Source organism: Oryctolagus cuniculus, chromosome 1 (assembly GCF_051225735.1).
Source record: "Oryctolagus cuniculus isolate XC-2025 breed Fujian yellow rabbit chromosome 1, ASM5122573v1, whole genome shotgun sequence".
Lineage (NCBI taxonomy): Eukaryota > Metazoa > Chordata > Mammalia > Lagomorpha > Leporidae > Oryctolagus > Oryctolagus cuniculus.
This window is the reverse complement of record NC_142867.1, coordinates 118712194-118739796: the sequence shown is the minus strand read 5'-3', so window position 1 is coordinate 118739796 and position 27603 is coordinate 118712194. Positions and strand designations below refer to the sequence as shown.

Genomic DNA, 27603 nt, shown 5'->3' with positions numbered 1-27603 from the left:
TCCCTGCTTTTGGCTAGCATTTTGGTGCCCAGAGAAGCATTTAGACAATAGAAAATGGATGGAAACGAGAGGAAATCTCTCCCAGAGAATTCTGACCGTGGGGTGTGTGTGGAGTGGCATGGCTGGAAGCCAACATCACATCGTTCACTGAGCCTCATTGGTATTTCAAGTGGGGAGCCCACATTCCCTGGCCTGGGCTTGTGAATTGTCTGATGGGCAGGGATTGTGCTCAACTAATTAAAGGTTTTTGGAGTACTAAATTAGACTAAGTGTCACTCAAAAACAGAAACCAACAATCATGTGGCTTCATGCAGGCTGTCGCAGGGCCTCAGCCTAAGACGTGCTACCTCCATGGGCTGAGACTGCAGAAAGCTGAGCGGCCCTAGAGGAGAATGGTGACTTTATTTATTTATTTTTTAAACATTTATTTATTTATTTGAAAGGAAGAGTTATAGACAGAGAGGGAGAGACAGAAAGAGAGAGAGAGAGGTCTTCTATCCTCTGGTTCGCTCCCCAGATGGCTGCAATGGCCACAGCTGGGCTGATCTGAAGCCAGGAGCCAGGAGCTTCTTCCAGGTCTCCCAAGTGGGTGCAGGGGCCCAAGGACTTGGACCATCTTCTACTGCTTTCCCAGCCTCATTAGCAGGGAGCTGGATTGGAAGTGGAACAGTCAGGATTCAAACTGGCACCCATATGGGATGCTAGCGTTGCAGATGGAAGCTTAACCTACTATGCCACAGCACCGGTCCAGAGAATGGTGACTTTAGAAAGGATCATTTGGACCAGAAAGTGGAGTTAGGTACTCAGTAAAGACATGCTTCCACCTAAATTTTCTGCTTGACTTTGGCCATGAAGGTCTTGGTTTGTCTCTCAAGAGTTATTAGCACAGTACAAGGTGCTTAACAGATACTTTCCAGTTGATAGATACAATATCCAGACATTTCTTACTCTGGCTACATCTTGCACTCAGCGTTCAGCCCATTGCATGCCTTATCTGTTATCTCTGCAGCAGGTGCGGTCACTGCCCACAGGTTACAGCGTCACGCAGGTGGGCAGTAGGCTGAACCAGGTGGCCTCATCTGTTGCGTCACACACCTGTGTTGCTTTACCATCAATATGGACTCTTGGGGGTTATGGAAGTAGAGAAAGTGGCAGTTCAAAGGGTGTGGGGTTTGGGCGAAAAGTCCTTCAGTGACAGGAAGTATGGGGTTTTCTAGGACCGCTGATAGCTTCTGGGACATTAACGTTTAGCGTGTCACAGTCCACTCTGATCACAGTCCCTCATTCAGCCGCTCTGCTTCCCCGTCTCTCACTCCTGGCCTAGCCCTCAGGGGGCACATCACCTCACCCACCCGGGCGCTGGCTTCCTTGTGGGAAAAGAGCGGCTTGGACAGTCAGCTCCTTTCCATTTCCTGGTGCTCTGAATGTGACCAGCCCTCGGTTCACCACTGGAAAGGGGCACTGTAAGAGGATCCAGGCTGGCCTCTGAAGAGTGATGGTCCAACCTGACCAGGACACGGGCTGTACCTTCTCTTAAGGGCTGTCCCTGTCCCTGGCATCGGGAGCTGACTTACTGCCTGGGACCAGCTGCGTGTCCTCTCCACCTGCCCATTAAGCAGGTCTTCCTTGCAGACCACCACAGTCTCTCTGATCTCAGTAGAGATGCTTACTGTCAATGCCACGCCCCTTCATTTTATGCATTCAACAAATAGCGAGTCTTAGGATATGTCGTAGACTGCACCAGGCGTGTGATTTGCATATGTGGTTCAATCAGCTTTCTCGTGTCCAGACAGGAATAATCTTAATTTCATAAACCTTCCTTCATCTCCCTCCTTCCTCCTCTCTCTCCTGCCCTGCCTCCCTTCTCTTTTTTCTTTCTCTCAGCTTGCAATGAGCAGATTATTCTGCATTTTAATCAACACTTTATTTACTCATTTATTTTTAAATCTTCCTGTGAAGCAATGCACCCCCCACAGGCACACACACGGATGCATATTCACACACACATGTATACACAGACACATACATATTCACATACACAAAGATGGAAGTCTATTCATTTATTTTAGTATATAACCAGGATGTATTTGGTATAAAAAATCAGAATACTGATACATCAAACGAGATAAAAAGTAAAATCTTACCCAGATCAGCCTTGCTCAAGTGAAATTCGTGCACAGGGGGTTTAAGTCAGATCCGGTGCACAGTGGGCCAGAGAGGCCTTCTCCTTTGGTCTAATAAAGCACAGCTGAAGGATTACTTTTTTATGGGCTAATAGCACTGGTTTAAAGATTTAAGAAGGCGGAGTAAATCATCATGGTACTCCGAGGTGATGAATATGTAGGGCCTCTTCAATATTAGAGGAAACCAGGGGCAGAGCTGCACACGTAGGGGGCCTGCCTGCCAGAGCAGAGCGCCCGGGGGTCTCTGTCAGCCTGGACCAAGTGGGTGCAATGAGCAAATTACTCCTCTGAGCCCCAGTCTCCTTATTTGTAAGGTGCGGATAATCGTGGTCCCTAACTCACACGCTTTGGTAGGAGCTTGTGGAGAGAGTGCAAGTCCTCCATGAACTACAGGGAACCAAATGCAGGTCAGTTTTTCTTTCCCGCCTTTTAAAATAATTTCTAATACCCCACTGGCTTTTCTACTGCCACTCCATATACAGGGAGTGAAAAAATAATAATTCCCAGTTTTTTTTTTCCTCCAGGGTTTATGTTTTGTAAATCATCATTTATCTGATGCGTTTAAATTTTGGAATTTTTCCCTCTAAGTTAGAACAAAATGCTGTTTTATTAAACTATTTTTCTAAATGATCAAGGTCATGTAAAAAGTTATTTCAAATCTTCTAGAGCAGTAACACTGCCAGTGAATTTAGTATCCTCACCAAATGTGATGAATGTGTCCTTAATTCCTTTCCCCAGGTTTTGCTCTCATCGTTCACCCTCCCTTCTCTTCCACAATAAAGATCCAGCTCTCTCCTGCGACCAAACACAAACTCACGAGCAGGCATTGTGGTGCAGAGGGTGAAGCCACGGCTTGCAATGCCAGCATCTTACATAGAGTGCAGTTTTGAGTTCCGGCTGCTCGTCTTCCAGTCCGGTCTAGCTTCCTGATTCTGTGCCCGAGGGGGCAGCAAAGCATGATCCCTGCTAACCATGTGGGAGACCAGGTTACAGCTCCTGGCTCCTGGTTTTGACCTCGTCCTGCCTGGTCTTGCTATTGCAGCCATTTGGGGGGTAAACTCGAGGATAGAAGATCTCTCTCTCCCCCCCCCCCGCCTCTCCCCGATGCTTTGCCTTTCAAATAAATACACTTTTTTTAAACATGCAAACTCATGTGTTAGTGTCATGTCACTGAACACAGCATCGTAGTCCCAGGGAAGCACATGGAACTGGGACCTCTTATTTTCCATGAAGTCACATGCTGTGACGTCTTGAACTGGTATTTCTGCCTTAGTATTTTGGACAAGTAGTTTAAAGTTTATCTGTAAAATTTAGGATGAAGAATACCTATGCTTCAGAGTTGTTGTGAAAATTGGATAAGATCAGGTATGCAAATGTACTGGGCATAGAGGGAGCGATTCAATAAATGTCAATTCTTCCTGCCCGTGTGGCCCCTGCCTCCACCATCAAGCTCCTCTCTGGCAGCACCTGGCCTCTTCACTTGATAGCAATAATTCCTTGGCTTTCAAAGCATTTGTATACATAGCGCTTTACAATTTACAAAATGCTTTTCTCTCCATTATCTCATTTGTGCCCCATCACCGCAGGGATGCAGGGAACATTACTGCTCTTCCAAAGACAAGGAAATTAAAGCTCAGAGCTGGAGTAACTTGCCCGGTGCCTGGCAGGAGTCAGGGACGGATCCTTGCTTTGGGGCCAATGCCGATGCCTCCCGCCTGGGTCTTCCTCTGTTGCAGGATGGGGAGCTGGAACTCTTCTCCCACACTTAGGAAGAGGGAGTTTATAAACACGCATTCCTCAGCCTGCTCTAACCATTCCTGTGGGTCCCTGGGCAGGCAGCCAAAGCTAAGATCTCATCAGGACTGTTTCCAGATCGGGGCCAGCTTGGCCTGACCAGTTGGAAGTGTGGGGTGACTCGAACAAAACATGGGTGTGGAAGCATCGTGAATGCTGAGGACTGGAGAGCCGCTGAATGACTGGGGACAGAGAGAACATTTGACTGAACCCAGCATGCATGGCCAGTTAAATCACTTTTGAGCTAAGAACCTGACACTTCCCCTCCAACAGATTCAGATCCTGGGGAATCAGTGGGGTTCTGATGACAGAGGGTGGGTTTTCAGGGGTTGGATTTACTTATCCAAATCCCAGATTGTGGGGTCCTTAGCCCTTGATCTCTTCATCTGTAAAATGGGGGTAATAACAACTAGCTCTTGGGCTATCGTGAGAATGACATAGCCAAGTACTCAAGAGCTTAGAGGCTGAGAGTCTGGCTCTCCCACCTGCTGTGTCACCTTGGACGGTCTACTTTATCTCTGAACTCTCATCTCCTCAGCTGGAAGACAGGAAGATCATAGCGGCTCCTTCAGAATCGCACTGAGGATTAAATGAGATGCGGCCAGAAAGAAATTCAAAACAAGACCGGGAGCATGGAAGGAGAAACAAGATTAGCTGTGGGTGGTGGAACTGTTTAGCATGCAGATTCCTGCCTCTACCACGTCCTGGCTATGCGGTCCTGTGCAAGGGACGTCACCTCTTGTCTCCATGGCCTCATCCTAAAATGAGGACTGCGTCAATGTGTGTCTTGTGGGTTTGGAACAAAGATTAAACAAGAGACTATGTGAAAAGTGTTTAGGCTGGTCTCTGGCACCCGGTAAGAGCTCTATCAATGCTCATTATTACGGCTGTTGGATTATTCTTATTTCCTCTTCTTTTTCTGGTGTCTGTGGGCTCTTCTACTCTGATCTTGGCAGGCAGCCTGGGTTGAAGGCTGCAGTGAGAAACTCTCTGAACAGGGCTGGCCCACGGTCTCTGTGGGCTCCAAGCTCTGCGCGCGCTTGCTGCTTCCTGCGCCATCCTAGTCACAGCCGCCAGCCTCTGGCCTTGCTCTTCAGAGTGGGCCCAGGGGTCTGGGGAGGCCCCGTTTTTGAGCTGGCTTTGTGGTCAGGTAGCTGTAATCTGTCCCTTGAGCCACACCAGAGTCTCATTAAAACGTGCCCCATAAATGTTAAAAAATTTACACATAAAAAAATTCCATGCATGAAACTGAAACCCTCCATTTTATAGCTTTGGTTTGAAATCTTGCATAATATATAAAACCCTGGCCCAGCACTGGGGGCCTGTAAATCTGATTTTATAAAACAAAAAGCTTTTACCTTTCAAAGGGGTTTGGGGAACTTGCAAATTTTACAAACTTTACCAACTGCCAGTCAGAGGCTGCTGGGCCCAAAGAGGGGGTCTGGGGGCCAGGGAAGAAATTGTCCTGGTGAGCACCGGGTAGGTGTGGGAACAGGAACTTCCCAGGGGGGCATTCTAGCTTAGCACCATCATGTAGAGCTGGAGAGAGAGAGAGCATCAGCGGGCAGGTGCCAGGAAGAGAGCTTGGTGGCACAATCTTTTAAAGACATATTTAATTATTTGCAAAGCAGACACACAGGCACACAGAGGGAGAGAAAGAGCTTCCATCCATGGGTTCACTCCCCAAATGCCCACACTGGCTGTGTCTGGGCCTGGCAGAAGCCAGCAGCTTGGAGCTCCATCCAGGTCTCCCTTGTGGGTGGTAGGGACCCAACTACCTGAGGCATCACCACTGCCTCCCAGGGTCTGCATTAGCAGGAAGCTAGAAGTGGGAGCCAGAACCAGGAACCAAACCCAGGCAGTCTGATGTAGGATGCTGGCACCATTAGCGTTAGGGTGAACCCCTATCTTATTTGTAAGCGAGGCTTCGGGCAGCAAGAAGTGGCCCCATGCAGTGGGGCACAGCAGCAGGGGGGGTCAGGGACCCTGACTGGTCACTCCTTTCTCTGGACCCCTCTCTCTGTCTAGAAAACAGGAGGGAGGGCAGGGCGGGGAGTTCGACTCGCTTCTGCCTAGGGTTGTGTTTTTCCCCTAACTTTCTGTGGCTCTCTTTCTCCTCCAGCAGAGGTGCTGTGGGAGCCATGGGCTCCGAGGGAGGGAGGGAGGGAGGGAGGGAAGTGCCCTCAGAATGGACAGTCTGGGAGCCTGTCTCTGCTCTCTCAGCTGCCCCTAACTCTGAAAAAGCCCCTCTGGGACACTGTGGGGTGCATAGGCACGCGTGCACTGGGCGTGCATATGGGCAAGCCCCAAATGCTTGCGGGAGAGGAGGGGGACCCGCTAGGGAGGGGGAGGATGGCATCCAAATGGGGGAGGGGTTGGAGTAGGGAGCACCAGAGCAGGGCTAGGCAGCCTGGGGGTGCGTGGAGGAAGGGGCCCTGCTGAGGGGCAAAGTTTTGGGGGACCCACGTGCCCTCCTGCCAATCCCATCGATGAAAGTCGATATTCAAGGGCAAAAGAAAGCCGCCCTGACACACATATATATAAAAAATAAATCTCTCAATTATCTCAGCTCATTTGCTTGGGGTCTCTCATTTTATGTCCCTGCTCGGCTGCGCAGTATATCTGTCCGGATAAAGAGTTACAGTCCGTTGGGCTACGTGTGCGGGGTTGTAAAAAATACAGATGCCAAATTAACTGGCTGTGGCACTCGGCAGCTGATTGAGCTGATAATGACGCGATCTGACCTTTTTCTAATTTCTAATTATGTGCATCTCGGCTGTGCTGGCTACACGATTCTGGTTCTAATGATGGCTCCTGTGGACTCTTCCTCTCCTGCTCCCAACACGGGACCAGCAGTGGGGCCACAAAGGGCACTACTTGAGCTCCTAGAAAAAGCATCAGGGCCACGTGGTCTCTTGGTGGTGAGGTTGGGAGCTGGAATACCTTACTGCAGCGATACTGCAGTTGAGATTAATCTTCTGGGGGCCAGGTGTTCTTAAAGGCCAGTCTCCTGAGCTGACTCATTAATTTTTAATTAAAGTCACACAACATAGGGGTAGCTGGTCTACAGATGAGGAAACCTCGCTCGGAGGGAGGTGAATCATGACATCACACAAACACTAAGTGGTGACGCCGGGCTTGGGTCTTTCGTCCCTAAGTCTCTTGCAAATCTCTCCTTTCACACAGTCCATCAGTAATCACCTAGTCCTTGACTCTGGCTACCTCATCTAAGTAAATGAGGTCCACATGAGCAGATGGATGCCCAACTAATAGATGCCCAAGGATTGCTCTGCCAGCTGGAATGCTCCTGGCCCAGTCACCTGATTCAGAGGACCAGGGAATACGAGGTCTGGTGGTTTCTACACCACTCATGTCCTTAGGTCAGGCCTGGCATGGAGCAGTCTCTCAATCAAGTGCTGTTGCATGGAATCATGCAGTCTGACTCTTCGAGTGAACTGAACCTGCAGAACTAGGCCTTGGGGGCAAGGGGTCAGTTGGGGGCTGGCCGCTTTCGAGTGTTTCCCAGGCTGTGCTACAACGGGAGGCTGCTTTTGGTGGGTCTTTCACACCTCACCTGGCAGGTGGTAGTGGGCAAGGCTGTGAGAGTTCTCTCCCCAGGACTACTGCCTCTGAAGAATGTTAAAAATCCTTTCACATTACTCAGGTTGCTGCTAAATATTTCCTTATCAACCTAGGTCTTGTGTTTTTTTTTTTTTTCATTTGTAGGTGTGGGCCAAGCGAGGGGAGTGGGACCTGGTCCCCCAGTCCATTCCAGTTCCCCCAGAAATAGCTGCCTCATCTCCTGGCCCTGTGGCTGCCTGGGTCCTGATTCTAAGGATCTGCTTCCCCACTGCAGCCCATGGCCATCATCAGCCAAAGGGCAGGGTGGGGCCAGACCGACCAGCCTTCGATCCAGCAACTGCAGGACCTGTGCAGGGGAAACTTTCCATGGGGGTCCCAGAGACGGGGGTCCAGCAGGGGAAGCAGGGCCCTGGGAAGCAAGGGCTGTCCAACCCCACCAAGGAGGAAGAAGCCCCAGACACAGATTTGGGGCACTCAGATGCCTCCCCTAATGCTGCTGGCAGCAGGTTAGTGCTTATCCTCTGGCTGAGGTCTCCTCTGCTCTTTAAATTCCAGCCTCATCACAATGCTTCACAAATTTCCAGGACAGGATGGGCTCCCTGGGTAGCTTTTCTGGATTCTTTAAAGTACCACATTCAACTCTTGAGAGAGGCAGTGGTGTGGGTAATTCACAGCACAGAACAATACCAAAAACATTGACATCTGCTCTGCAGATGCAGGGTGTATGTGTGTGTCTCCCTTCCCTTTTGAAACCAGGTACCAGCTACACTGTGCACGGAAGAGGTCAGCACCATAATCAATCAATTTGTTGGGGAGAGTTCTGCAGAATTTCCAAATTCACTGTGCATACTCTAGGCAAAGCACCCAGTGAAAAAAAAATCAAGGCTTGCGCTTAACAATTCCAGGTTGCCTACTTGGAGTGATGAAGGAACACGGCAGCCTCTCTGTCACTCTCTCAACAGAGTTCCCAGCACTGGATGAGCATTTCAGTTGTCATCCAACTCAGCAGTTACCAGACCTAACTGATGATTGCAATTGCCTGGGGAACTTTTTAAAATGTAGATTCACCGGGCACCACCTAACTTACTGAGTGACCATTTCTAGGTGGCCTAGCCCAAGCATGTGTGTTTTATCAAACGAGAATGATTATTTGGATGACAAACTGGGAGGAGTCCTCCTAACTCAGCAGGACTTCTCAACACGACGGCATGTCTAGGTTTTCCTGTTGATGTGTATGAACACCCCTGCTGCCCTCACCCTCCACACAGGAGCATCCAGGCTTCAGCTCCTCTCCTGGCAGCCTGAGGCAGGTGTGCGAACATCCCAGGACTCCAGCTCCCAGGACAGCTACCCCAGCCATGCAGCATGCTCTGACCTTCCTCTCCTTTTGCCTACACTGCCAGGTGGAGGGCAGGAAGAGGCTGGTACTGCCAAGGGCAGAAACAAGGTGAACTTGGAGATCAAAGCCTAAACATGGAACTCTGGTTCTAAAGAACTTCGAGATGGTTCTCAGCTGCTAGAATGTTGAATCTTGTGCTGGCCCCATGGTGAGCACTCACAACTCACTGTTGGATGAATTCACAAAAGGGTCATTTTGAGGGCACTGGACAGGGGGGAATCAGAGGGTAGGAAGACTCGAGCCAGGGTAGGGGGTGCAGGGTCTTTACCAGATTGTCCAGTTCTGGGTCATCGCTGAAGAAGGGTTTGTGCTCCTGCTCCTGCTGGTGGACAAAGTTCTCGATGTCCACGTCAAAGCTGGCGGAGGTGATGCACTCAGAGCCCTGGGTGGCCTGTTCACATTTCTCAAACAGCAGCGTCAGGAGCGGGAAAAGAGGGTGCCTGCGGGGACATCAAGAGCTCACACATGCGCACACACTGAGACCATGTTGCTGGCTGGGCTGAGAAGCCACCAGGCTCCCTTCCCCACATCCTCATCAACTTCCTCTCCCGGGGTCCCACTTCTTGAGAACGGTCCCCAGGGTCAGCCCTCATGGCAACAGCTTGTGCCCTAGCATAGAGTGGCCAGTCTCCCGGTTCCTGTGGCCTCCTCAACGGGCTCTTACCTTTTCTCTTTGGTCAGATAAAGCTGCATGGACACTGCAGAGGGACGATGGGTTAAAGCCTTTTTAAGAAGCAGGTGTCCATGTCTGGCTCAGAATCCACCCAGGAAGGAAACGTAGGAATTGTCCAGAGAAGTCCTGGACGTGAACGTTAGTGGAAGGTCACAGATCCATTCTTGGCTGTCTGGAGCCAGTCTTGTGTGTTTGCAAGGGTAGTCAGGGGGACATGTGTCAGCCCCAACACACATCCACACATGGTGGGTGGATGTCTCTGCCGGTCCTGTTAACTCACTCAGTGTAGGTCAGACACCCCAGCTATGTGTGTCGTATCCCTCTGTACCTTCTCATCACGACACTCCTAGCACAACTGTAATTGAAAGATTATTTTTTATCATTATTCACTCACTGTTTTCCTCCAACTCCACTTGTCTGAATGAATGGTTGTTGTATTTCTAGGATTCTGCTGTACTTGCTCATAGCAGGTAATTAATAAATACTTGGTGAGTGACTGAATCAGTGAATGAAGAGTAAGTGACTGTCAATATGTAGATGTGTGTGTTTCTATGGTGGACATACTTGAGCTGAAGTGCTCACCTAAATGGCTTAGCTTGGATATATCAAGTCCAGCTTCCCTGACTGCTCCCCTAAATCTTTGCTGATAGCTCCTGAGTGGTTTGCTCTATCATTTATTTTCCTTTCTCATGAGATTAAGAGCCATGTGAGGGCAGGAGTCAAGCTCACCTAATCACCTCCATATGTTCAGAGTCTAGCAAAGGCATGTGGATCCATGCATGCTAAGTGCATGCGTTAGTGCACATCACATTTATTTCTGCAGCATATGGGCATGCGTGTGTATGGGTTGTAGACACTGGACTCTGGAGAGCCCTGTTCTCTTCCACTGAAGTCCCTAAAAAGTTTCTGCACCTCCCTCTTTGGGCTGCTCCTTCGACTCCTGGGACCATGAAATCTAGTTCCTTTCTTTTCGAAGAAAGCCTGCTTGTTGGGAGAGGAGGAGAAATATGTGTTGGACCTGACCCCAGGTCTCCTCCAAAGGAGATGTTCTAGCTAGCGCTGTCCAACAGAACTTTGGGCAATGGTGAAAATGCTCTGCACTTTCCACTGCCCAGTAATGGTAGCCACCAACCATATGAGGCCAATGAATCCTTGAAACGGGGCTATCATAGCTGGAACACTGAATGTTTATTTTTATTGCCTTTCACTCAATTTAAATTTATGTAGCCACATGTAGCTAGTGGCCACCGTATTGGAGAACGCAGTGAAGCCTTGGGAAGGAGAAAAGATCACTTTCCCCTCCAGCACTCTATGCTTGCACACACTGAGAGGAGGACCAAGCATCTAGCCCATGTGGGATTTGTAAGTGGGCAGAAGTGACCCTAGGAGCCTGTCCCATTCTGGAATTCTAGTAATTCTGGGCAAAAAGATAGAAAGCACTTGCACCATCCACTCACTTCCTTTATGGGTCTTTCTTCTCAGGCTCAGAGGTGCATGTAGGGAGATGAATTCCTGCTTCAGACAAGTTTCTAGGCTGGGTATAGGCTGCCCCTGGACACTACCCCCTGACTTTTGCTTTGGGAACTGGTGCACCATCTGCCGGCTCCAGGGCTGCAGACTGGGTGTGCAGTGTGTAGGAAAAAGGGTCCATCCTGAAGGGTGGCCCATCTGCATCACTAAATTCCCAGAGGAGCTGCAGTGGAAAACTGGTAGGGAAAGCAGTGAGTGAGTCATCTGGCTGGAGACAAAGAGAAAACCAGGTGAAGGGGTTAAACTTCAGTGTAAGTCTTCATTTGCAGCCACTAATGCTGCAGCATATTATAGTCTAATCTAACCTGATCCCAGTTTAATGCAAGATTCTCCTGGCCCTGAGTGGAATACCAAAGAAAGCCTCAGTGGCTGTAATTTAAGCAGAGCCCTGCAGTGGTTTAGCTGAGGGACACGAAAGGCAAATTCCAGACGGTGTTATGAATTATTGCGCCTTATGAACCTTCCCAGTCTCAACAGATGCCTGCTGCCATTTAAACAGCCACTAGATCAATTAGGAATGAAAGGCACAAATCGACTCTGTACAAGGGCACTAAATTACCAGGAACTAATAATCCACAGCATTGTGCCAGGTGGCGGGGGTACAGCCCCCGCCCCAACCCCGCGGCAGCCGTGCGGTCACTGCACATTCTTCTCTCGCTGGTTGGAGGGAGGGTGGGCAGCTGCAGCACGGAGAGGGGATGGTGTGTGCGTGTGTGCGTGCGTGTGCACGCCCGTGCTCTGGGGTTGAATGCCTGCGTCAATGAGAGCAGGGTGCGAGTGTCGTGTGCTGTCCAGTTTCCATGGTGTGTGCACAGCCAGTGTTGCATTTGCGCAGTATATGTACACATACGGGTTGTGTGTGTGCCACTGGGGTGCAGGATCTGCATGCTGTGATATGACACGTGTGCATGTACCCTGCCATATGTGTGATATGGCTGCGGGGTCCTGTGCTCCATGTACACACTCTGAGTGTTGCATGGGGTAAGGAGGAGGGATTTACCCTGATGGAGTCCCCCTAGCTACTAGTGCGAGGAGGGAGGGCCATCTCTTTTGCTCCTATTCTCACCCTTGCAGGGAGGAGTAGCTTTTCTAGGAGTGGTCAGGGCGGGCCTCTCTGAGGAGGTGGCATTTAAGTTAAGCCTCGAATGATGAGAAGGCAGTCATGTAAGGAGGCGAGGGGGAGGCGTGCCAGGCAGGAGAAAAAGCAAAGCCCTTGAAATAAGAATGAGCGAGGCACGCTTCTGGGAGAAAATCTAGCCGAGAGCGGGAAGGCTGAAAGGGCGGGAGGAGTCAGATCATGGGGTGGGAGGCATTGTCACACAGCTGGGGACAACACGCACTGTCTTTGCAGAACCAGAGCATGGGATGCTTGATAAACCTCTCTCGCATCCAGGCGTCAGATCTCCCCAAATGGAGAGTATTGTGCGTGTGTTGGAGCGGTGGAGGGGGCAGGCCTATCTGGAGTGTTTTCTCTGCTTTGCTGTCTCTCAGAGGAAGGGAGTGCACAGCCCATCCTTCCCCTCTGGTTACTTAAGGTCAGGGGTGCTGGCCTGGTCACCTCACTCCAGCCCCTCCCCACGTTGGCCCTGCACAACACCGTCAGCTCCCAAATCCTCCGGCCTCACGCCCCATTCTCTCAGGCTCCCGCGCGAGGCTCCTCCCACCGGCTCCTGGTAGGGGGGCCCACCTCACAGAGCTCAGACACCATTAGAGCTTTTCCTAGAAACCGCCCCAGGGTGGGTGGGGCTGCCTGTGGTTCTCACATTCTATCCCCTTAAATTACCCGATAATGCCCCACTACATCCCTGCCACCTCATGCACTGCACTGCCTCCTGAGAGCTAGGCTCAGTTCCCCAGAGATCCCACTGAGTTCTAAGGCTGCAGCCATGGCCCTGGGCTCCTCCAGGGCTGTCCCCAACCCAGTTATGGGAGAGCCACCTGCTCTTGCCCAGCAGTTAAGCCTGTGCTGACCTAAGGGTTGACTTCTCCTTTCTCGGCTACCCTCCACCATCACCACCAGAGTAGGAGATGAGGCCGGCAACCCTTCTTCAAGAGTCCTCTCCAGCACTTCAACTCCACCCCCCTGAGAGCGGGGTCTAAGCCACCTGGGACAGGAGCAGCCCTGTCCGTTCAAGCCAGGGATCGGGTGGGAAGAAGGATGCTCTCGATGTGGCATCTTGGCCTGCCCTGAGCCTCAGCTTGTCCAACTAGAGGATGGTGATACCTTCCTCCTCCTCTTGTCCAGCTCTCCTCCACTGCGGACCAATGTCTCTCAGGAGTGAGCAGTGAGAACGTGGACCCGCAGTCCCCAGTGCCCAGGAGACGCTGAACAAGATGTGAGAGATGGCCATTAGATTTTATTTCCAAAGAGCTGAGGACATTTGACCTCCATAAGAGCTCACCTTCTCCCTCCCAGATCCCTGCCTGCTCTTCTGCCCACGAGTCGCCTCCTGCGCGACCGCCCCCTCCACCCCAATCTCTCTTAAGCCGTTCAAAATTTGGAGGAAATAAATCTCACTGCACTAATTCAGTGAGAGTTTGAGCCTCGTCAGTGCAGAACAAATAAAAGGAGTGAACTGGCATGACATTTTACTGCAGGAGAGAGGTCGTTTCCAGCCACTAATAAAAAGGATTTGACACAGACTAATAAAGAGAAATGAATTTCTCTAATGGCCTAATTTAGCACATTCAGCACTGTGCCTCCGCCTGGGTGCTGGGAGGGCGGGAGCCTTGGAGGGGAGCGGACAGAGCAGGAGGGAGGGAGAGACTCAGCTCAGCTCCACTCAGATCCGAGACAGGGGAAGAGAGCAGCTCAAATAACATTTTATTATTTCTTTTTTCTTTCCCGAGCCCCCACCTCACCCCCACCCTCATCCCCTCTCCCCAGAAGCATCTGAAGTAAAATCAACTCAAGATATGCAGTTCCTGTTAACGATCCAAAGAAATAAAGAACCCCTCTCCATAGAATTGCAGCCTTGTGCTAGCTTAAGAAGGTGATTAAACCGGATGTGTTGATTTCTACAGGGGTTTAAGCCATCGTTTGGTTTAATTACTTCTGACATTTCTGCCTTCGTGTTTTTTACATCACCCAAATTCACTGGCCTGGAATGCCCACTTTGAGGCCAAGGGTGTGTGGGCTGGCCTGGCGAGAGCAGATCAGAGACAGGACAGGATGCTGACGGAGCCCTCTGCAGGGTGATCAGAGACACCCCCCACCCCCCGCCCCGACCAAGAGCAAGAGCAAGAGCAACTACTTCTTCAGGACACAGGGATGCACCCCCCACCTCTGATGGGGCTTCTGAGAGCACTCTCGGGCAGCCAGAGTCAGCAAAGCCCACTGGATTCCTCGCCACCTCAGGACAGTCTTAACGAAAATCAGGCTGTGCGCTTGCGCTCCCCATTTTCACAAACCTTCTGGGGTGGAGACCACAGCTTCCTTGGCGATCCTTACCTTTCTGCCCAACTCACAGTTCCCCTACGGGGCTGCAGGTCATTTCCTGTAGAAGGACTCGGGAGAAGACAGCTGGGTCCTTTCCCGTGCCCCTTCCTTCCTCCTTGGGCAGTCTGTTTTTCTGTTTGTTTTGTTTTGGTTACTAATTTAAAAGATTATTTCTTGCTTAGGGGAAGCATGGCAACAGAGAAGCAGAGACACAAAAAAATTAGAATGCCAAAATACAGTGCTTTGGAGAGGCCAAGATGCTACATCGACAGGGATGGAGGCAGAGAACAGGTTTGGGGACAGGAACAGAGCACCACAGGCTGGGGAGGGGGCTCAAGGATGGCTCCAGGAAGTGGCGGGGGGGACATTAGTGTTGAGTGCTCTTTCTAGGTGATAAACTTTGTGATTCACAGCCATGCTGCTCTGTCCCTTCTGAGCCACTCAGCCATCCCTTCCCTCGTGACCTTGGCCGGGACTGCACACCTCAATTATGGGTCCAGCCAAGTGTGTGGCCGCCTGCCTGGGCTGTCCACCTCCTCTCCCTGGGGCCGACCTTGAAGCCCCCAGGCTCCTCTTGCAACTCACCGCATAGCCCAAGCTCATCCTGGGGAGCTGAGGGTGGGTAGAGGGAGCCCTGGTGTCAGCACCCACCTCTCCCCCAGGCCCAGTGCTGCTTCTAATGGGATAGAAGAGTCACAGCCTCTGGCCCTTCCTATCCAGGGCAAGGATGGACCATCAGAGGTAAAGTGGACAGTAGCAGAGCAAGATCTCTGGGTGGCGACTTTCAGAGTCTGTTGGCTGGTGAGTGGGGTGAGGGGGTTCTGCTGGGGTGAGGATGGCACTCCAATGACCCAACCTACTCTCCACCAACCACAGTGAGTGAGAAGTCACCCAAGCCCGCCCTCCTGGAAACTCCGCACAGTCTCTGGCTTGTGACCCCTTTATTTCTAATATCTCTGACCCCTGGGATCCCAGAATCAGACACAATACCCTAGAAACCACTTTCCAGGATGGACCCCACCCCAAGCTTTTCCTGCATGTCTGCACAGCTGGAACACCCATGAGAAGCACCCTTCCTGAGAGCTACAGTGAAACTTCTCCTGGACACTGCTGACCGGGCTCTTTGTGCTGTGGCTTCAGCCTCTTTACAGAATTTATTCCAGGCAGACTCTGCACTTGGTCCTCACTCCTCTCCTCTGTGGGCTCAGGCCAGCTTGCCTCTGCCCGGTGCTCATGTCCCTATGCTTGGACCATAGCAGCTCCTTCCACCACCACTCACTGCTCCTGCACCCCTCCTCTGCAGAGGTTCCCCGATGGGTCTCTGCAGCAAGACAGAGCTTTGCCCCCGCAACCCTGGCCCGCGCCATTACAGGAAGGCTGGGGGCTTCTCCTTCGACCTTACGAGTTTGGGGGAGAAGCGGTGGGGTCTGACAGCTCCCACGCAGGTTCTTTCAAGGATCAAATGAAGAAACAAGGATCGTGTCTGGCACTTAGTAAGCGATCAATTAATGCTCGCTCCATTTCCCTGGAATGGTGTGTGGGCACCTTTTTTTTCAGAGCAACACTGACACCATCCACTCCATATCTTGCCATCTCCACTGACTCATTTGGCTGGGAAGACAAGCCCATGCGCCAACTCAAACAGAGGCCCAGAAAGGAGGGGGAGCGACATCTTCAATCTATCAGAACCCAGAACTTCATTTTCTGTGAACCAAAAAAGCATTACCAGTAAGAAGTTATTTTCATTTACTACGAAACACAGTGGGCACACAGTGCCTGTTCCCCCACTCCAGGGTGAGTTCTTCCAGTCTGGCATCACCTCTTTCTGAGGCCCCAAGGGTTGGGCACAGTGTATGGCACACAGCAGAGGGTCAGTCAGTATTTGACGCATCAACGAATGGAACAAATAAATGACTGAAGTAAGCACCGGCCGTGGGAATGAAGGTTCCAAGACAAAAAATGTTCTTTCAGGCTCAGAATCCAGCCACACTGGAGGACTTAGGGGTCAGATTTTACCATCTGGCAGCTTCTAACCACAGCTGGTACAAAAAGACCTGCGTTCTTTGGGGCTCGGCTAGGGTACGTGCAGGGGGATGGCAAGATCTTAGGGAGAGGGGAAATGGGTTTAAGAGGTGCTTGCCCAGCCCTCCACTTCTCCTCCCTCGAAGGCACCAGATGGAGAGAAGAGAGTGGGGTGGGGAGGAGAAGCCAACAGCCCCTGGTTGGATGTATTTTTACCTCAGGTGTGACGCTGACACCATGCGGGAGTATTTTTAGTCCTGCCCAGTGGGCGGTGTGCTCGCCTGGGTTGCCTTGGCGAGGACGTCTTCTTGTCGCTAAATTGGAACTGCATCTGTTAGGGTTCCTGGGCTGCCACCCAGCTCTCCTCCCCCAGGTGGGTGGACAGGTCCATTCCTGGCAAGTGTGGGGCCCAGGGCAGGTCTGCTCCATACCCCTTCCTCCACCTACACGTGGGTGCACCCACCCGCACCCACACCTACACACCCCTCCTAACACGTGAAAAACAGCCAATGTGAAATTGCAACCAAGTGAGGGTTACGGCTGGTCCGCGAGGATGGAAATACAGAATGTAACACAGAAACAGAGACCTGGACGAGAGCTCAGGCCCAGTCTCTTCGTACTGAGGGGAGGTGACTCAGGTACAGGAAGGAGAAGGTTTTTTTTTCCCCCTGAAATCAAGCACTTTGTAAGAGGCAGTCAGAAGTTCTAGAAAGTCACCAGAAATTCAGCCAGTTCCCAAAGACAAAGTTGCAGTGAGAGGGAACTTGGTCACTGGCAGGGACTAAACCCCACATGCATCTGGGGGCCCTTTGTGAGTTTCAGGGTGCTTTTAGACATACTCACTGCATCTGAACCTCCCGACAGCCTTAGCAAGCCCATTTTACTGATTAGCAAACTGAGGTGCTTTGTGGTTCAATGATTTTATCATGTGAATAAGGGACCGAGTGGAGATTTAAACCTGGGTTTCCAGGTTGTGCTCTTCCCTCTTTCCCATTTACCACTTTTGAATCCTTGTGGGACTCACTTCAGCCTCCCTGCCTCTCCTGTCCTTGAGTCGTGTGCATCTTGAGGGTGGCAGAATCCAGCTGCCATATTTACCTTTCATGCATCAAGAATATTCCAGCAAAAGAGAATCTCCGCCTTATCCTATGCCTTTCCAAAGCAGGCTCCCTTTTGTAGTAATACTACTGTGGGTTTGGAGAAGGCCTTAAAGTTTTACAGGCCTTTCATTTTCTCATTTGACGCCTGCCCTGTGGGTTCAGAAAGCTTATCCACAGAGATTCGGTGATTTGCTCAATTGTAGAGCCGGAACTCAGGCTCAAGTCTTGGTATGTGCTCCTTTCCCTTGGAGCAGTGCTTGGGAGAAGCAGGGAAGGTGTTAGAAAGAGGGACAAGCCATCGGCCATAGGAGCCCTGGAAGCCCCATCTGTTGTCCTCCCACTCCACCCCGCCATTCACGCCAGCAGGAGACCCTATTGCTGGTATCCTCCCTCTTGTAAGAGGAACTGATCCAGCGTAGGACTTATCACAGTAACTGCTTTATAGATGCAGCTCCCATCCATTGAGAGCTTTCTGTGAGCCAAGCACTGTCAGCTGTTAGCATTGTTATCTCATTTAATCCTAACATAATCTTGTGAGGATAAAAGTCACTAGGCTTCCGGACTCCTGCATCTCTTATCGGTGAGACCTCGTCTGGGCAGGGCCCCCGGGACTAGACAGCTCTACCTAGGCCAGGCTGGTGAGCTGCGGAAGCAGCAGGATCCACTGCCCCCGAACACAGCTGCTCCCTGAGCAAGGCAGGGGCAGCCTCCGGCTTGCCAGCAGATATGCAGGGGCTGGGCTTGGGCTGGGGGCCCCCAGTGCTGGGAGGAAAGTCAGGGATGGGCTTTGCTTGGTACTGGGGGAAACCTGAGTGCGGTTTCACTTTCCAAAGTATGACTCCAGAAGAGTCACCGCCTCCCCCATCCCCTCCTCCCCAACCAACTGGGGTCATAGCTGAGATGTTCCTCTGAGGTCAGAGAGCCCAACTGCGTCAAGGAGCAGGGAGTGACTTCTAGAGGCCCCAGCCTGCAGAACAGAAATAAGAACATGCCTGGAGCGCCTGCCCACAACCCCTCGTGGTCCAGAGGCCCTGGCCTGTAGCATCTGGTCCCAGCTTCTCTGCTTGGAATGGCTGCACTCCTCCCACACCAGCCTAAGCCACATCACCCAGCACATTCCAGGAATGACCAAGCACAACGCTAGGGGAGGAAGAGGGTTAAGACCCAGGGTCACCTCGTGGCAGCCAGGACACTCTTTGGTCATAGGGTGCAAGAGTTCCCTCAAAGACACTTCATTAGGAAGTGCCAGTTCCCAGGGCTCTGACCAGGCAGCTGCTGCAGAGGACAGTCCCAAGAGGCCCCTGCCCCTCTTCCTCCAACCTCTTGGACAGAACAGCTCAGCCCCAGGAAAGGCAACCTGGCTGTCATTCTCTTGGGGGCGCCTCACTGGGGGAAAGTGGTGTGATTCCCACACTGCACTATGGGCCACTGGAAGCCTTGTGGGCATTGTCCGTTCTACAAGGTTCTGAGAGCTGAGAAACCAAAGAGCTAGCAGAGGAAGGATTTGATGCAGGGTTTCTGGGTCCATACTAGGTGCCCAGTTTACATCACAGCTACATCCTACATCTGTCTTTCCCCAGCCCCTGGTCTGTTTCTTCCTTACTAGGATCCCCTTTCAGAACCTAACACAATGTCTTACACGTAATGAAGCTCAACACACGCCTCACTGAATTGCAGCATGAAGACCACCGGTCAGGGAGCCCTCTCCTGTCCTGCCCTCTCGGCACTTCTCTCCTAGCCTCACTCAGCTCTGATACCGACAGAGTGCTTATCACCTGCCAGTGTTTACCAAGCACTTTGCTTGGGTTACCTCATTGAATCCTCAGGACAGCCCTGATGAAGAGACAACGCTATTTCAGACCTATATCACAGACCAGGAGACCAAGGCACAGAAATCCAGCAGTGAAACCAAAGTGTGAACCGAGAAACGTATCCAAAGGTTGGGCTCCTAACCCTGAATCCAGCCTCCCTGAATGGACCAGGCTGTCACTCCCTGGATAGGCCAAAGCAGCTCTCCAGTCTACCTATCAGACACTGATCTGTGTGCCGTATATCATCTAATGCTATTCCAGCTAGTATTGTTTTCTTTTTTACAGTTGAGAAAACAGAGGCTCCAAGAGATTAACTTGCCCATGGTGACAAGACTAGTTATCACCAAGTCTATTTCTAGAGCATTCTTCTATTCCCACTGCCCAGTACAGCTACTCAGCTGCATTTGCACCTCCAGCTTAAAGGCTATCAAGATCAAGCCTGGAACTTCAGTGACCTTTAGGATGGTCTCAAGGGAGTGAGCCGAACCCTGCCCACTGTCCTTCCCCAAGTTAAGTGTGGGTTCGAGATGAGACAGGAATGCATATAATGTAATGTAAATAGGGCTTCAGCAATGCATATTGCTTTCTTGAATTAGAGCTCATCTTCAGCATTAATTATCAGAGCAGAGTGCACGAGGGTACAGCCTGTGGTTTGCGGGGAGAGAGGCATGCTATATGGAAAAGTCAAGGTTCTGAGAGCTGAGAAACCAAAGAGCTAGCAGAAGAAGGATTTGATGCAGGGTTTCTGGAGCCATCAAGGGTTCATTCATGGATAAACCAGGAAAGGCTTGGAGACAACTTGGAGAAGGTGGAGAGGCTGGGAGCAAAAGTGGGGCTGTGCTTAGGCAGATAGAAAAGAGATAGACAGAGCTGGGTAGACTCTAGAAAGAACAGTCACTGCCTTGGTGTTCAGGTGGAAAATCCTAACTGCAGGCATCTACAAAGCATTTGTTCTGTGCCAGGTGCTATTGTTAAGTATTAATTCACTGAGGGAGAACATTTCAAATTTAGAACTCAGGGGAAGGCCAAACAAGAACGTGAAGACCAAGAATGTGGGATCGTGGCTGAAGGCATCAGTTAGAGCATTCGCAAGAGCTGGCATGTAGGGTGGGCTCACTTGCTTATAAATAGACTGTGCACGTGCAACTTGGCTCTCCCTACGTGGGGTTTGTACTTTGAGGCTGGCAAGAGCCAATTGTGTGCATCTCTCCCTAATTCTGTCCAGTGGCTCTCAGTAGCAGTTTACAATGGGCCAGGGTTGGAGTATTTACATGATGGAAATCAGCAAAGGCCACAGATCAGGGCTCCTCCTCACCCCCAAGAGCCATTTGCTAGCTCATACACCTCGAACCATGATGCGTGGATGGGGTTCTGCCACACCTATTTAACAAGCCCCTTCCATAAGCGGTGATCAGCACTTGCATTGTCGAAGCTGCTGACTCTGAAGTATTGTACAGGATGCTGGGGATAAAGGGATGCACGAGACAGACACAGACCCTGTCCTTGTGGACCTCACAGTCAAGTAGGGAAAATGGAAACAAGGTTAACCCAAATGTTAGCCCAATTAATTCAATTGTAAGTAATGCCACAAAGAGCAAATAAAGGGTAGGGAGGCCATCTCACCTCCTCCACCTGGTCCTGCAGCTCAATTATCAAGCGTTTTTTCCTGGAGAAGCAAAGCATGGCTGTCCTCACTGTTCTTACCCTCCAGCCCTGCATTTCCTTATCAGTCACAGGTAACTCTTCAGCGCTGCAGGGGCACGCCTCCTCCCCTGGGCCCAGAGAGGTTTTCTGCGGCAGAGGCCAGAGCCAGTGCCTTAGCAGAGCAGCCTCGCAAAGCCACCCTCCCCCGTACTCGCACCTGGCCAGCCCAGCTCCCACCACTCTTTGGCTCCCCAGGACATCATGGTTGCCATGGGAACCCACTCACTTCAAAGGGGAACCAAGGAGACTGGAGGGGAGGAGGGAGAGTGAAATCGGGATTAACCTCACCCTCTTGGCCCTGTCTGCATTGCTGGCAGCCTAATCCCCAGGTCTCAGACAGCACCCAGCACCTGACGCACAGTCCACCAGCATGGGCAGGGGTTGCTGTGGTCCAAGCTAAGCTGGAACTTCTTTTGGGAAGAAAACCTCAGGATTGAGAGAGGGTTGAGGAGGGACAGAACTGAACTGGGTCCAAACCTACAGCCCCCACGCCACAGGCCTCCTCTTCTCCGACCCCTCTCAGCATTGCTCCTGGGTCACAAACACAATTACCCAGGATGTGCATCCAATCACGGGATCTGTGCGGATTAGACCGCAATCATTAATCTGAGCAGGAGCTCCTGGTTGCCTTGCTGATTAGCCCAGATGATGCCCTGGTATGATCCAATTAAAGACACACTCTCCCTCCCCCCAACACAGGCAGTTTCCACATCACAAGGGAACCAATACATTTCATTAACACATCCTCTTACACAAATATGACCTCCTGCACTGGCAGACTCCCTCCCGATTGACACACTGCCCCTGTACTGCCTAGTGGGGGCCTGGGCAGGCAGGGCCTCTCCCACTTTCCTTCCTCTGTGGCTTTGGGAGGGGCCATGGATGGGGGCTTCCAAAAATCAGGGCTGGGACACTCTTCTGAATGAAAAGGTCTTGTTACATTTATTGACATGAAATGCTGGCTCCCTGATGTGCTTTGGAGCAGCCAGGCTGCCCCAGGCAGGCAAATCTAATTAAAATTACCCGACCCTGCGGGAAGCTGCGCTCCCTCCCAGGTCATCACTGGCACTGGCTGCAGTCATGGCGGCCGGTACTAATGGGAGAGGTGTGGTTGTGGGAGATAACCCCAGCGTCTTGAGGTGCAGAGGCAGCATGTATGCCTGGGCTTCCCTCTTCATAGCCGCACGTGCGTGGTGCAGTCTCCAAGGACTGTAGGGTACCCACCTCCTGGGAGAACATGAAGCTCAAGGGTGAATGAAGGTGGCCAGGAAGATGTTTTGGTTGAAGGAAAGTTTGGGCTGTACTCTGAGTGACAGCAGGGTGAACAGCACCCACGGAGTGGAGACCCACCTCTCCTGCTGCTTGGCCTGGGGTCTTGGGAAGGGAATCCACAGACCCTGTTGCAGGAAAAAGGAAACCCATCTGCTTTGTTCCAGATGTGGCACCAGGTGCTTGCATGGGGTGTCTCAAGAACTCTTCTCAAATGATCCTCACACTAAAGATCTTGAAACTAAACTCAGCCTAGGTTTCCAGAAACTCATCATTACACCATTATTCTGGGGGGTCTTTCTAGACCATGATCTATGCCTACTGCAGGTCCCGCCCCCAAGGCTCTGAGAAGGTGCCTAGGACCAGTCTGTATTGTGTACGAGGGTTTTATGGGCTCTCATGAAGGTGCACAGCATGAGGCCTTAGGTCTGAGCAGGCCCTGAGAGTCTGTGTATCCAATCAGCTCCCAGGTGACATGATGCTGGGAGTCCATGGACCATACCTTGAGTAGCCCTGATATAAACAGAGTACCACGAGCATCCATCCAAGACACCAAGCTTCCAGGCAGCTTTCAGAAGCCTTGTGACTCCCCTCTCCCTTCTTAGGCTCCCCACAAAAGCATAACTTACACCAGGCTGGAGGTTGTAGCAGCTCTGCCATGGCCATTCCTGGAGCACATTAGGCCCTAGTAGGGCCTCCCGCTCAGTCTTTAGGACCAAACTCAAACAGTGCCTCCTCTGGGGAACTTCCCTTAGTGCTCTACCCACACAGCAGTGGTTTCTTATTTGCGTATTTGTGGGCTCCTGGAGAGGCGAGTGCACTTGATCTGTTATTTCACTCGTTTTTCCCTGAAGTCAAGCATGATGCCTGCACATATTAATAGTAAGGGTTCAGTAGAAGAGACTGGAAGAAGGAGGAGACTAGATCCTGAAGTTCTTTAGGGCCTAAGGCAGAGCTCTCCACCCATACACAGTTGGACCTAGCCTGTGCATTGTGTAGGGCAGGGCCTACACACAATGTTTTATCTTTCTTCTGGGCCTAGGAAGGCCCCTGTGCCAGGATCCATGGTTAGGGCCCGCTGCTCTGGACTCCTGACTATCAGCATTAGACACATTCAGCTCATCTGAGTAACTAAAAATAATGCCAATGATAACTGCACTAATTATCACTGTTGTCATAAAGGCACTGTCATGGTGGTGGGGTGGGGGAGAAGAGATCAGTCTTCCTATTCATTTGTCTTGGGTGGATCAATCTATGAGTTCCTGGCATTAGCACCTGCTGCAATACAGCCAAGCCAGGGTAAACTTGCACTTGCTGATGCATGTGAACAAGTGAGCTCACACAAGCAAATGTGAGCAAGGATCCAACTTCAATCCTGGGTGCAGACTGAGGCATTGTTTTTAGTGGTGTGAACTCCTCATGGATAAAGGATGACTAAAATCCCGGCTGGAGCCTCTCTCAAGCCTGCTCTCAGATCTTCCTCTCCAACCGTGTACATAAGAATGGAGTTCATTAACGCAAACAGGCATTTCCCTAGGCCTCAACCCCCACAATCTGCCAGATTTGGGACCCAGTCCTGGGTGCTTGGGGCAGAAGCAGAACACGATGAAACAAGCTGTCTGCTCTCAGCAAACACCCCATCTTGAGAGAGTGCCAGAGCTTACACAGTCTCACATACAACACCTATTGCTAAGACGAACACTGAAGACCCACTGCAGCAGATTCAACCAGAAGGCTTAAAAAAATTTGCAACTCCCATCCTATAGTTGACCTACTGATGTAGGATCCCTGGATGCTGCCTATCGATGTTCCTTAGTTCTGGAGTCCAGAACTAAGCATCTTAACAGAAAGTCCTGTGATTGTCATGAATACGAAAGTTTGTGTGCTTCCAAAGCCTGGGTGGTGCCATGAGCTGTCCAGCACTCTACTGGGCTTGTTGGAGGAAAGGCAATGATAGGTTACAGGGCAAGGAGAGTCCAAGGCAGTTGAAGGTGTCTGAGGCTCATTACAACCCACTTTCCTAGGTGAGACGGGAAGGGGTACTCCAGGGAGATACTGCCCAGGCCATCTTATCTCTTATCAGACATTTCCAGGAAGCTAAAGTTAACCCACCACATCCAGCTGGGGGATTTTGGGATTAACTTGGTAAGAGAAGGAGGCTGCCGAGAGCAGCTGTTGGCCATGGTCTATGATGGAGCCCACCCTCTGGCCTGAATTCTTGTGTCTTGCAGCTGAGCTGGGCCTGAGACTGGCTGGAGGCTTCTGAGCAGGGCTGCAGCATCTCCTACCTGTACACAGCTCGTTTGTCAGCCTCCAGCTGGGCCTGGGGGTCAATGGGGGCACTGGGCACAGGTGTGCTGGCAGCAGCTGAGGGTGCAGAGATGTGGACAGCCTGGGCCTTGGAGGGTGGCTGGGCAGTTGCCGTCATCTGCAGAGAGAAGAAAGGGGAGGAGCTGGGTTAGCAAGGCCAGAAGCTGGTTCCCAAGCTGGAGTGCAAGGTCTACCTTGGGCTTTGGATTGCTTGTATAAGAGAGTATGGAGAGAGAATTGTGAGTGCTTATGAGAACCTGTTCATATGTGTGCTACAATAGGAAGAGTTTCAAGTTAGAACATTCTAGAAAACAATTTAGGGCCATCCTAAACCGGGTGTTGCCCAACACACTTTGAAGAGATGATTCTTCACACGAATATGGTGACCTTTGGCCAGAAGTGGAAAAAAAAATATGATGGACCCTTTAAACTGTGCTTACAGAACTTAGGACAGTAATAAGAAACAGCCAAGTCAGTCTTCATTTGGGCAGAGGTTTGTTTATTCCCTTTAACGCTTTGGAAGGTTTTGATCAACTGAATGATTCTCCAAATTTGGTTTACCTGACCCCTTGAAGATAAGAAGGCTTATGTGGGAAACAGACAGATTTCTGCTCTTGGCCATAACAAATAAATATTTCGGGCAGTGGTTTTTATACCATGTTACATGTTTTTGAAGGTGCCCCAAGGCCTCCAATTTTGTGCCAACCAGAGCACATATATTGGACTTTCTTTCTGAGATTTCATTTAAAGAAATAGTTCTTGTGAAAACCATCATTACAGCATTTAATGCGTTTACATATTTCCTCCAGTCAAATAGATCCCTAGAAGTGTGAATGGTGACAGCCCTCAAGGTTCTCTCACATCAACCCGTGCACAGCACCACAGCAGCTCCTACCACACTGTATTGTAGGGCTGCATACAATTGTCTGCCTCCTGCTCTAAGCCTTGCCCAGCACCCAGCTGACATACCCTTAACAAACAGGCTTGATGCTTAATAACATTTGTTGAGAAAATGAGTGAGTGAATAAATGCATAAATATTCCTTGAGAGAATCAAGGTCCCTGCTTCTGGAAGAAGTACTGCACTGTGTGAAGACAAGCACACCACTGTCGCTGCAGAGGTCCCCACGCATTTGTGAGTCCCCTTCACTGAGCCCTTACCTGCGATGCACCTCCTTGGAGCAGAACACAGCTCCTCTGCCTCTTGCTTTACACTGCTCTAGTCCTCACCATGACCATATACCATACCAGGATACTTCCAAAAGTTCATAGAAAATGGAATATTTTTATTTTAGTGCAAAAAAAAAAAAGAAATCTACACGTAGTTTTTCTCAAAATACTCATTTTCTGTGACCTTTCTGAAGACCCCTCATATGCATGAATTTCAAAAATTTTAATGCCATTTTTGCATGAACTTTTGGAAGTACCCCCGTATAGCTACTTGCTTAGTTATTTTCTCTCCACTTCTGATTAAAACTTAAGCTCAAGGAAGGCTTTGTGTTGTATTCCTAAACCGTACTACTCTAGTGCTTTTAGGTGTTCAATACATATTTGTTGAATCAATGAGCTAGTGAATGATGGAACGTGAAGCTGAGACTTCAAAAGTATATTGTGCTTGGCCAGCACTGCGGCTCACTAGGCTAATCCTCCGCCTTGTGGCGCCGGCACACGGGGTTCTAGTCCTGGTCAGTGCACCAGATTCTGTCCCGGTTGCCCCCCTTCCAGGCTGTGGCCTGAGAAGGCAGTGGAGGATGGCCCAAGTGCTTGGGCCCTGCACCCCATGGGAGACCAGGAGAAGCACCTGGCTCCTGGCTTTGGATCAGCGCGGTATGCCAGCCACAGCGCGCTGGCCGCAGCGGCCATTGGAGGGTGAACCAACGGCAAAAGGAAGACCTTTCTCTCTGTCTCTCTCTCTCACTGTCCACTCTGCCTGTCAAAAAAAAAAAAAAAAAGTATATTGTGTTGGGGCCGGCGCTCTGGCATAGTAGGCTAAGCTTCCGCCTGTGGCGCTGGCTTCACATATGGGCACTGGTTCAAGACTTGGCTGCTCCACTTCTGACCCAGCTCCCTGCTAATGGCCTGGGAAGGCAGTAGGGAATGGCCAAAGTGCTTGAGCCCCTGTGTCCATGTGGGAGACCCAGAAGAAGCTCCAGGCTCCTGGCTTCAGATTGACCCAGCCTGGGCTGTTGCAACCATTTGGGGAATGAACCAGCAGACAGATGACCCCTCTCTCTGTCTCTCCCTCTCTCTGTAACTCTGCCTCTCAAATAAATAAATAGATAATTTTTTTTTAAAAAAAGGATATTGTGCTTCACTGTCAGATTTTTTTTGTCACTGTTGGCTGAGCTGAGGGGCATTCCCAAACTCAGGATGCAAGAGGCTAAATACAGCTTCATGGTGCCTAGAAGCCAGCAGATGATTGCTGGAATCCTAGGGTCTCTTTCTAATTAGCCTTGACCTTGGGAAAATCCTTAACATTCCTAAGCTCCTATTTTCTCATCAGTAAGCAAATTGGTGACCTTTTAGGATTCATGAGTGTTAAATAGGTGCTATAAGAAAGAAAATAGAAGCAATCACCTCATTTTTGAAAGTGCAGAAAGATGGTAGGTCCAGAAAAAACCAAATACTGGTCATCTGGGTCAGACTCATCTCTTCATTCATTCACTAATGCAACTGATTATTGCTTCAAATACGTTTGAGTTCCTACCATGTACCTGGCGCTCTGCTAGGCCCTGGGTCACAAAGATGAGTGCCTGCTATCATGGAACTTGATGTCAGGAAAACGGTA

General features: G+C 50.7%; 1 protein-coding gene across 6 annotated transcripts in view; it reads right to left on the bottom strand.

The window, feature by feature from the left end:
- PKNOX2 (PBX/knotted 1 homeobox 2) overlaps positions 1–27603 on the bottom strand; it is a 274561-nt gene that overhangs the window by 39528 nt on the left and 207430 nt on the right. For 4 of the 6 annotated variants that reach the window (XM_002708693.6, XM_051848275.3, XM_008259803.5 and 1 more), the window contains 2 exons: positions 24795–24934; positions 9227–9398 (listed from right to left, as the gene is read on the bottom strand). In XM_002708693.6, the coding sequence (XP_002708739.1) occupies positions 9227–9398; positions 24795–24934 (312 nt within the window). The remainder of the gene's footprint in view (positions 1–9226; positions 9399–24794; positions 24935–27603) is intronic. The other 2 variants (XM_089335261.1, XM_089335258.1) reach the window with 1 other exon arrangement.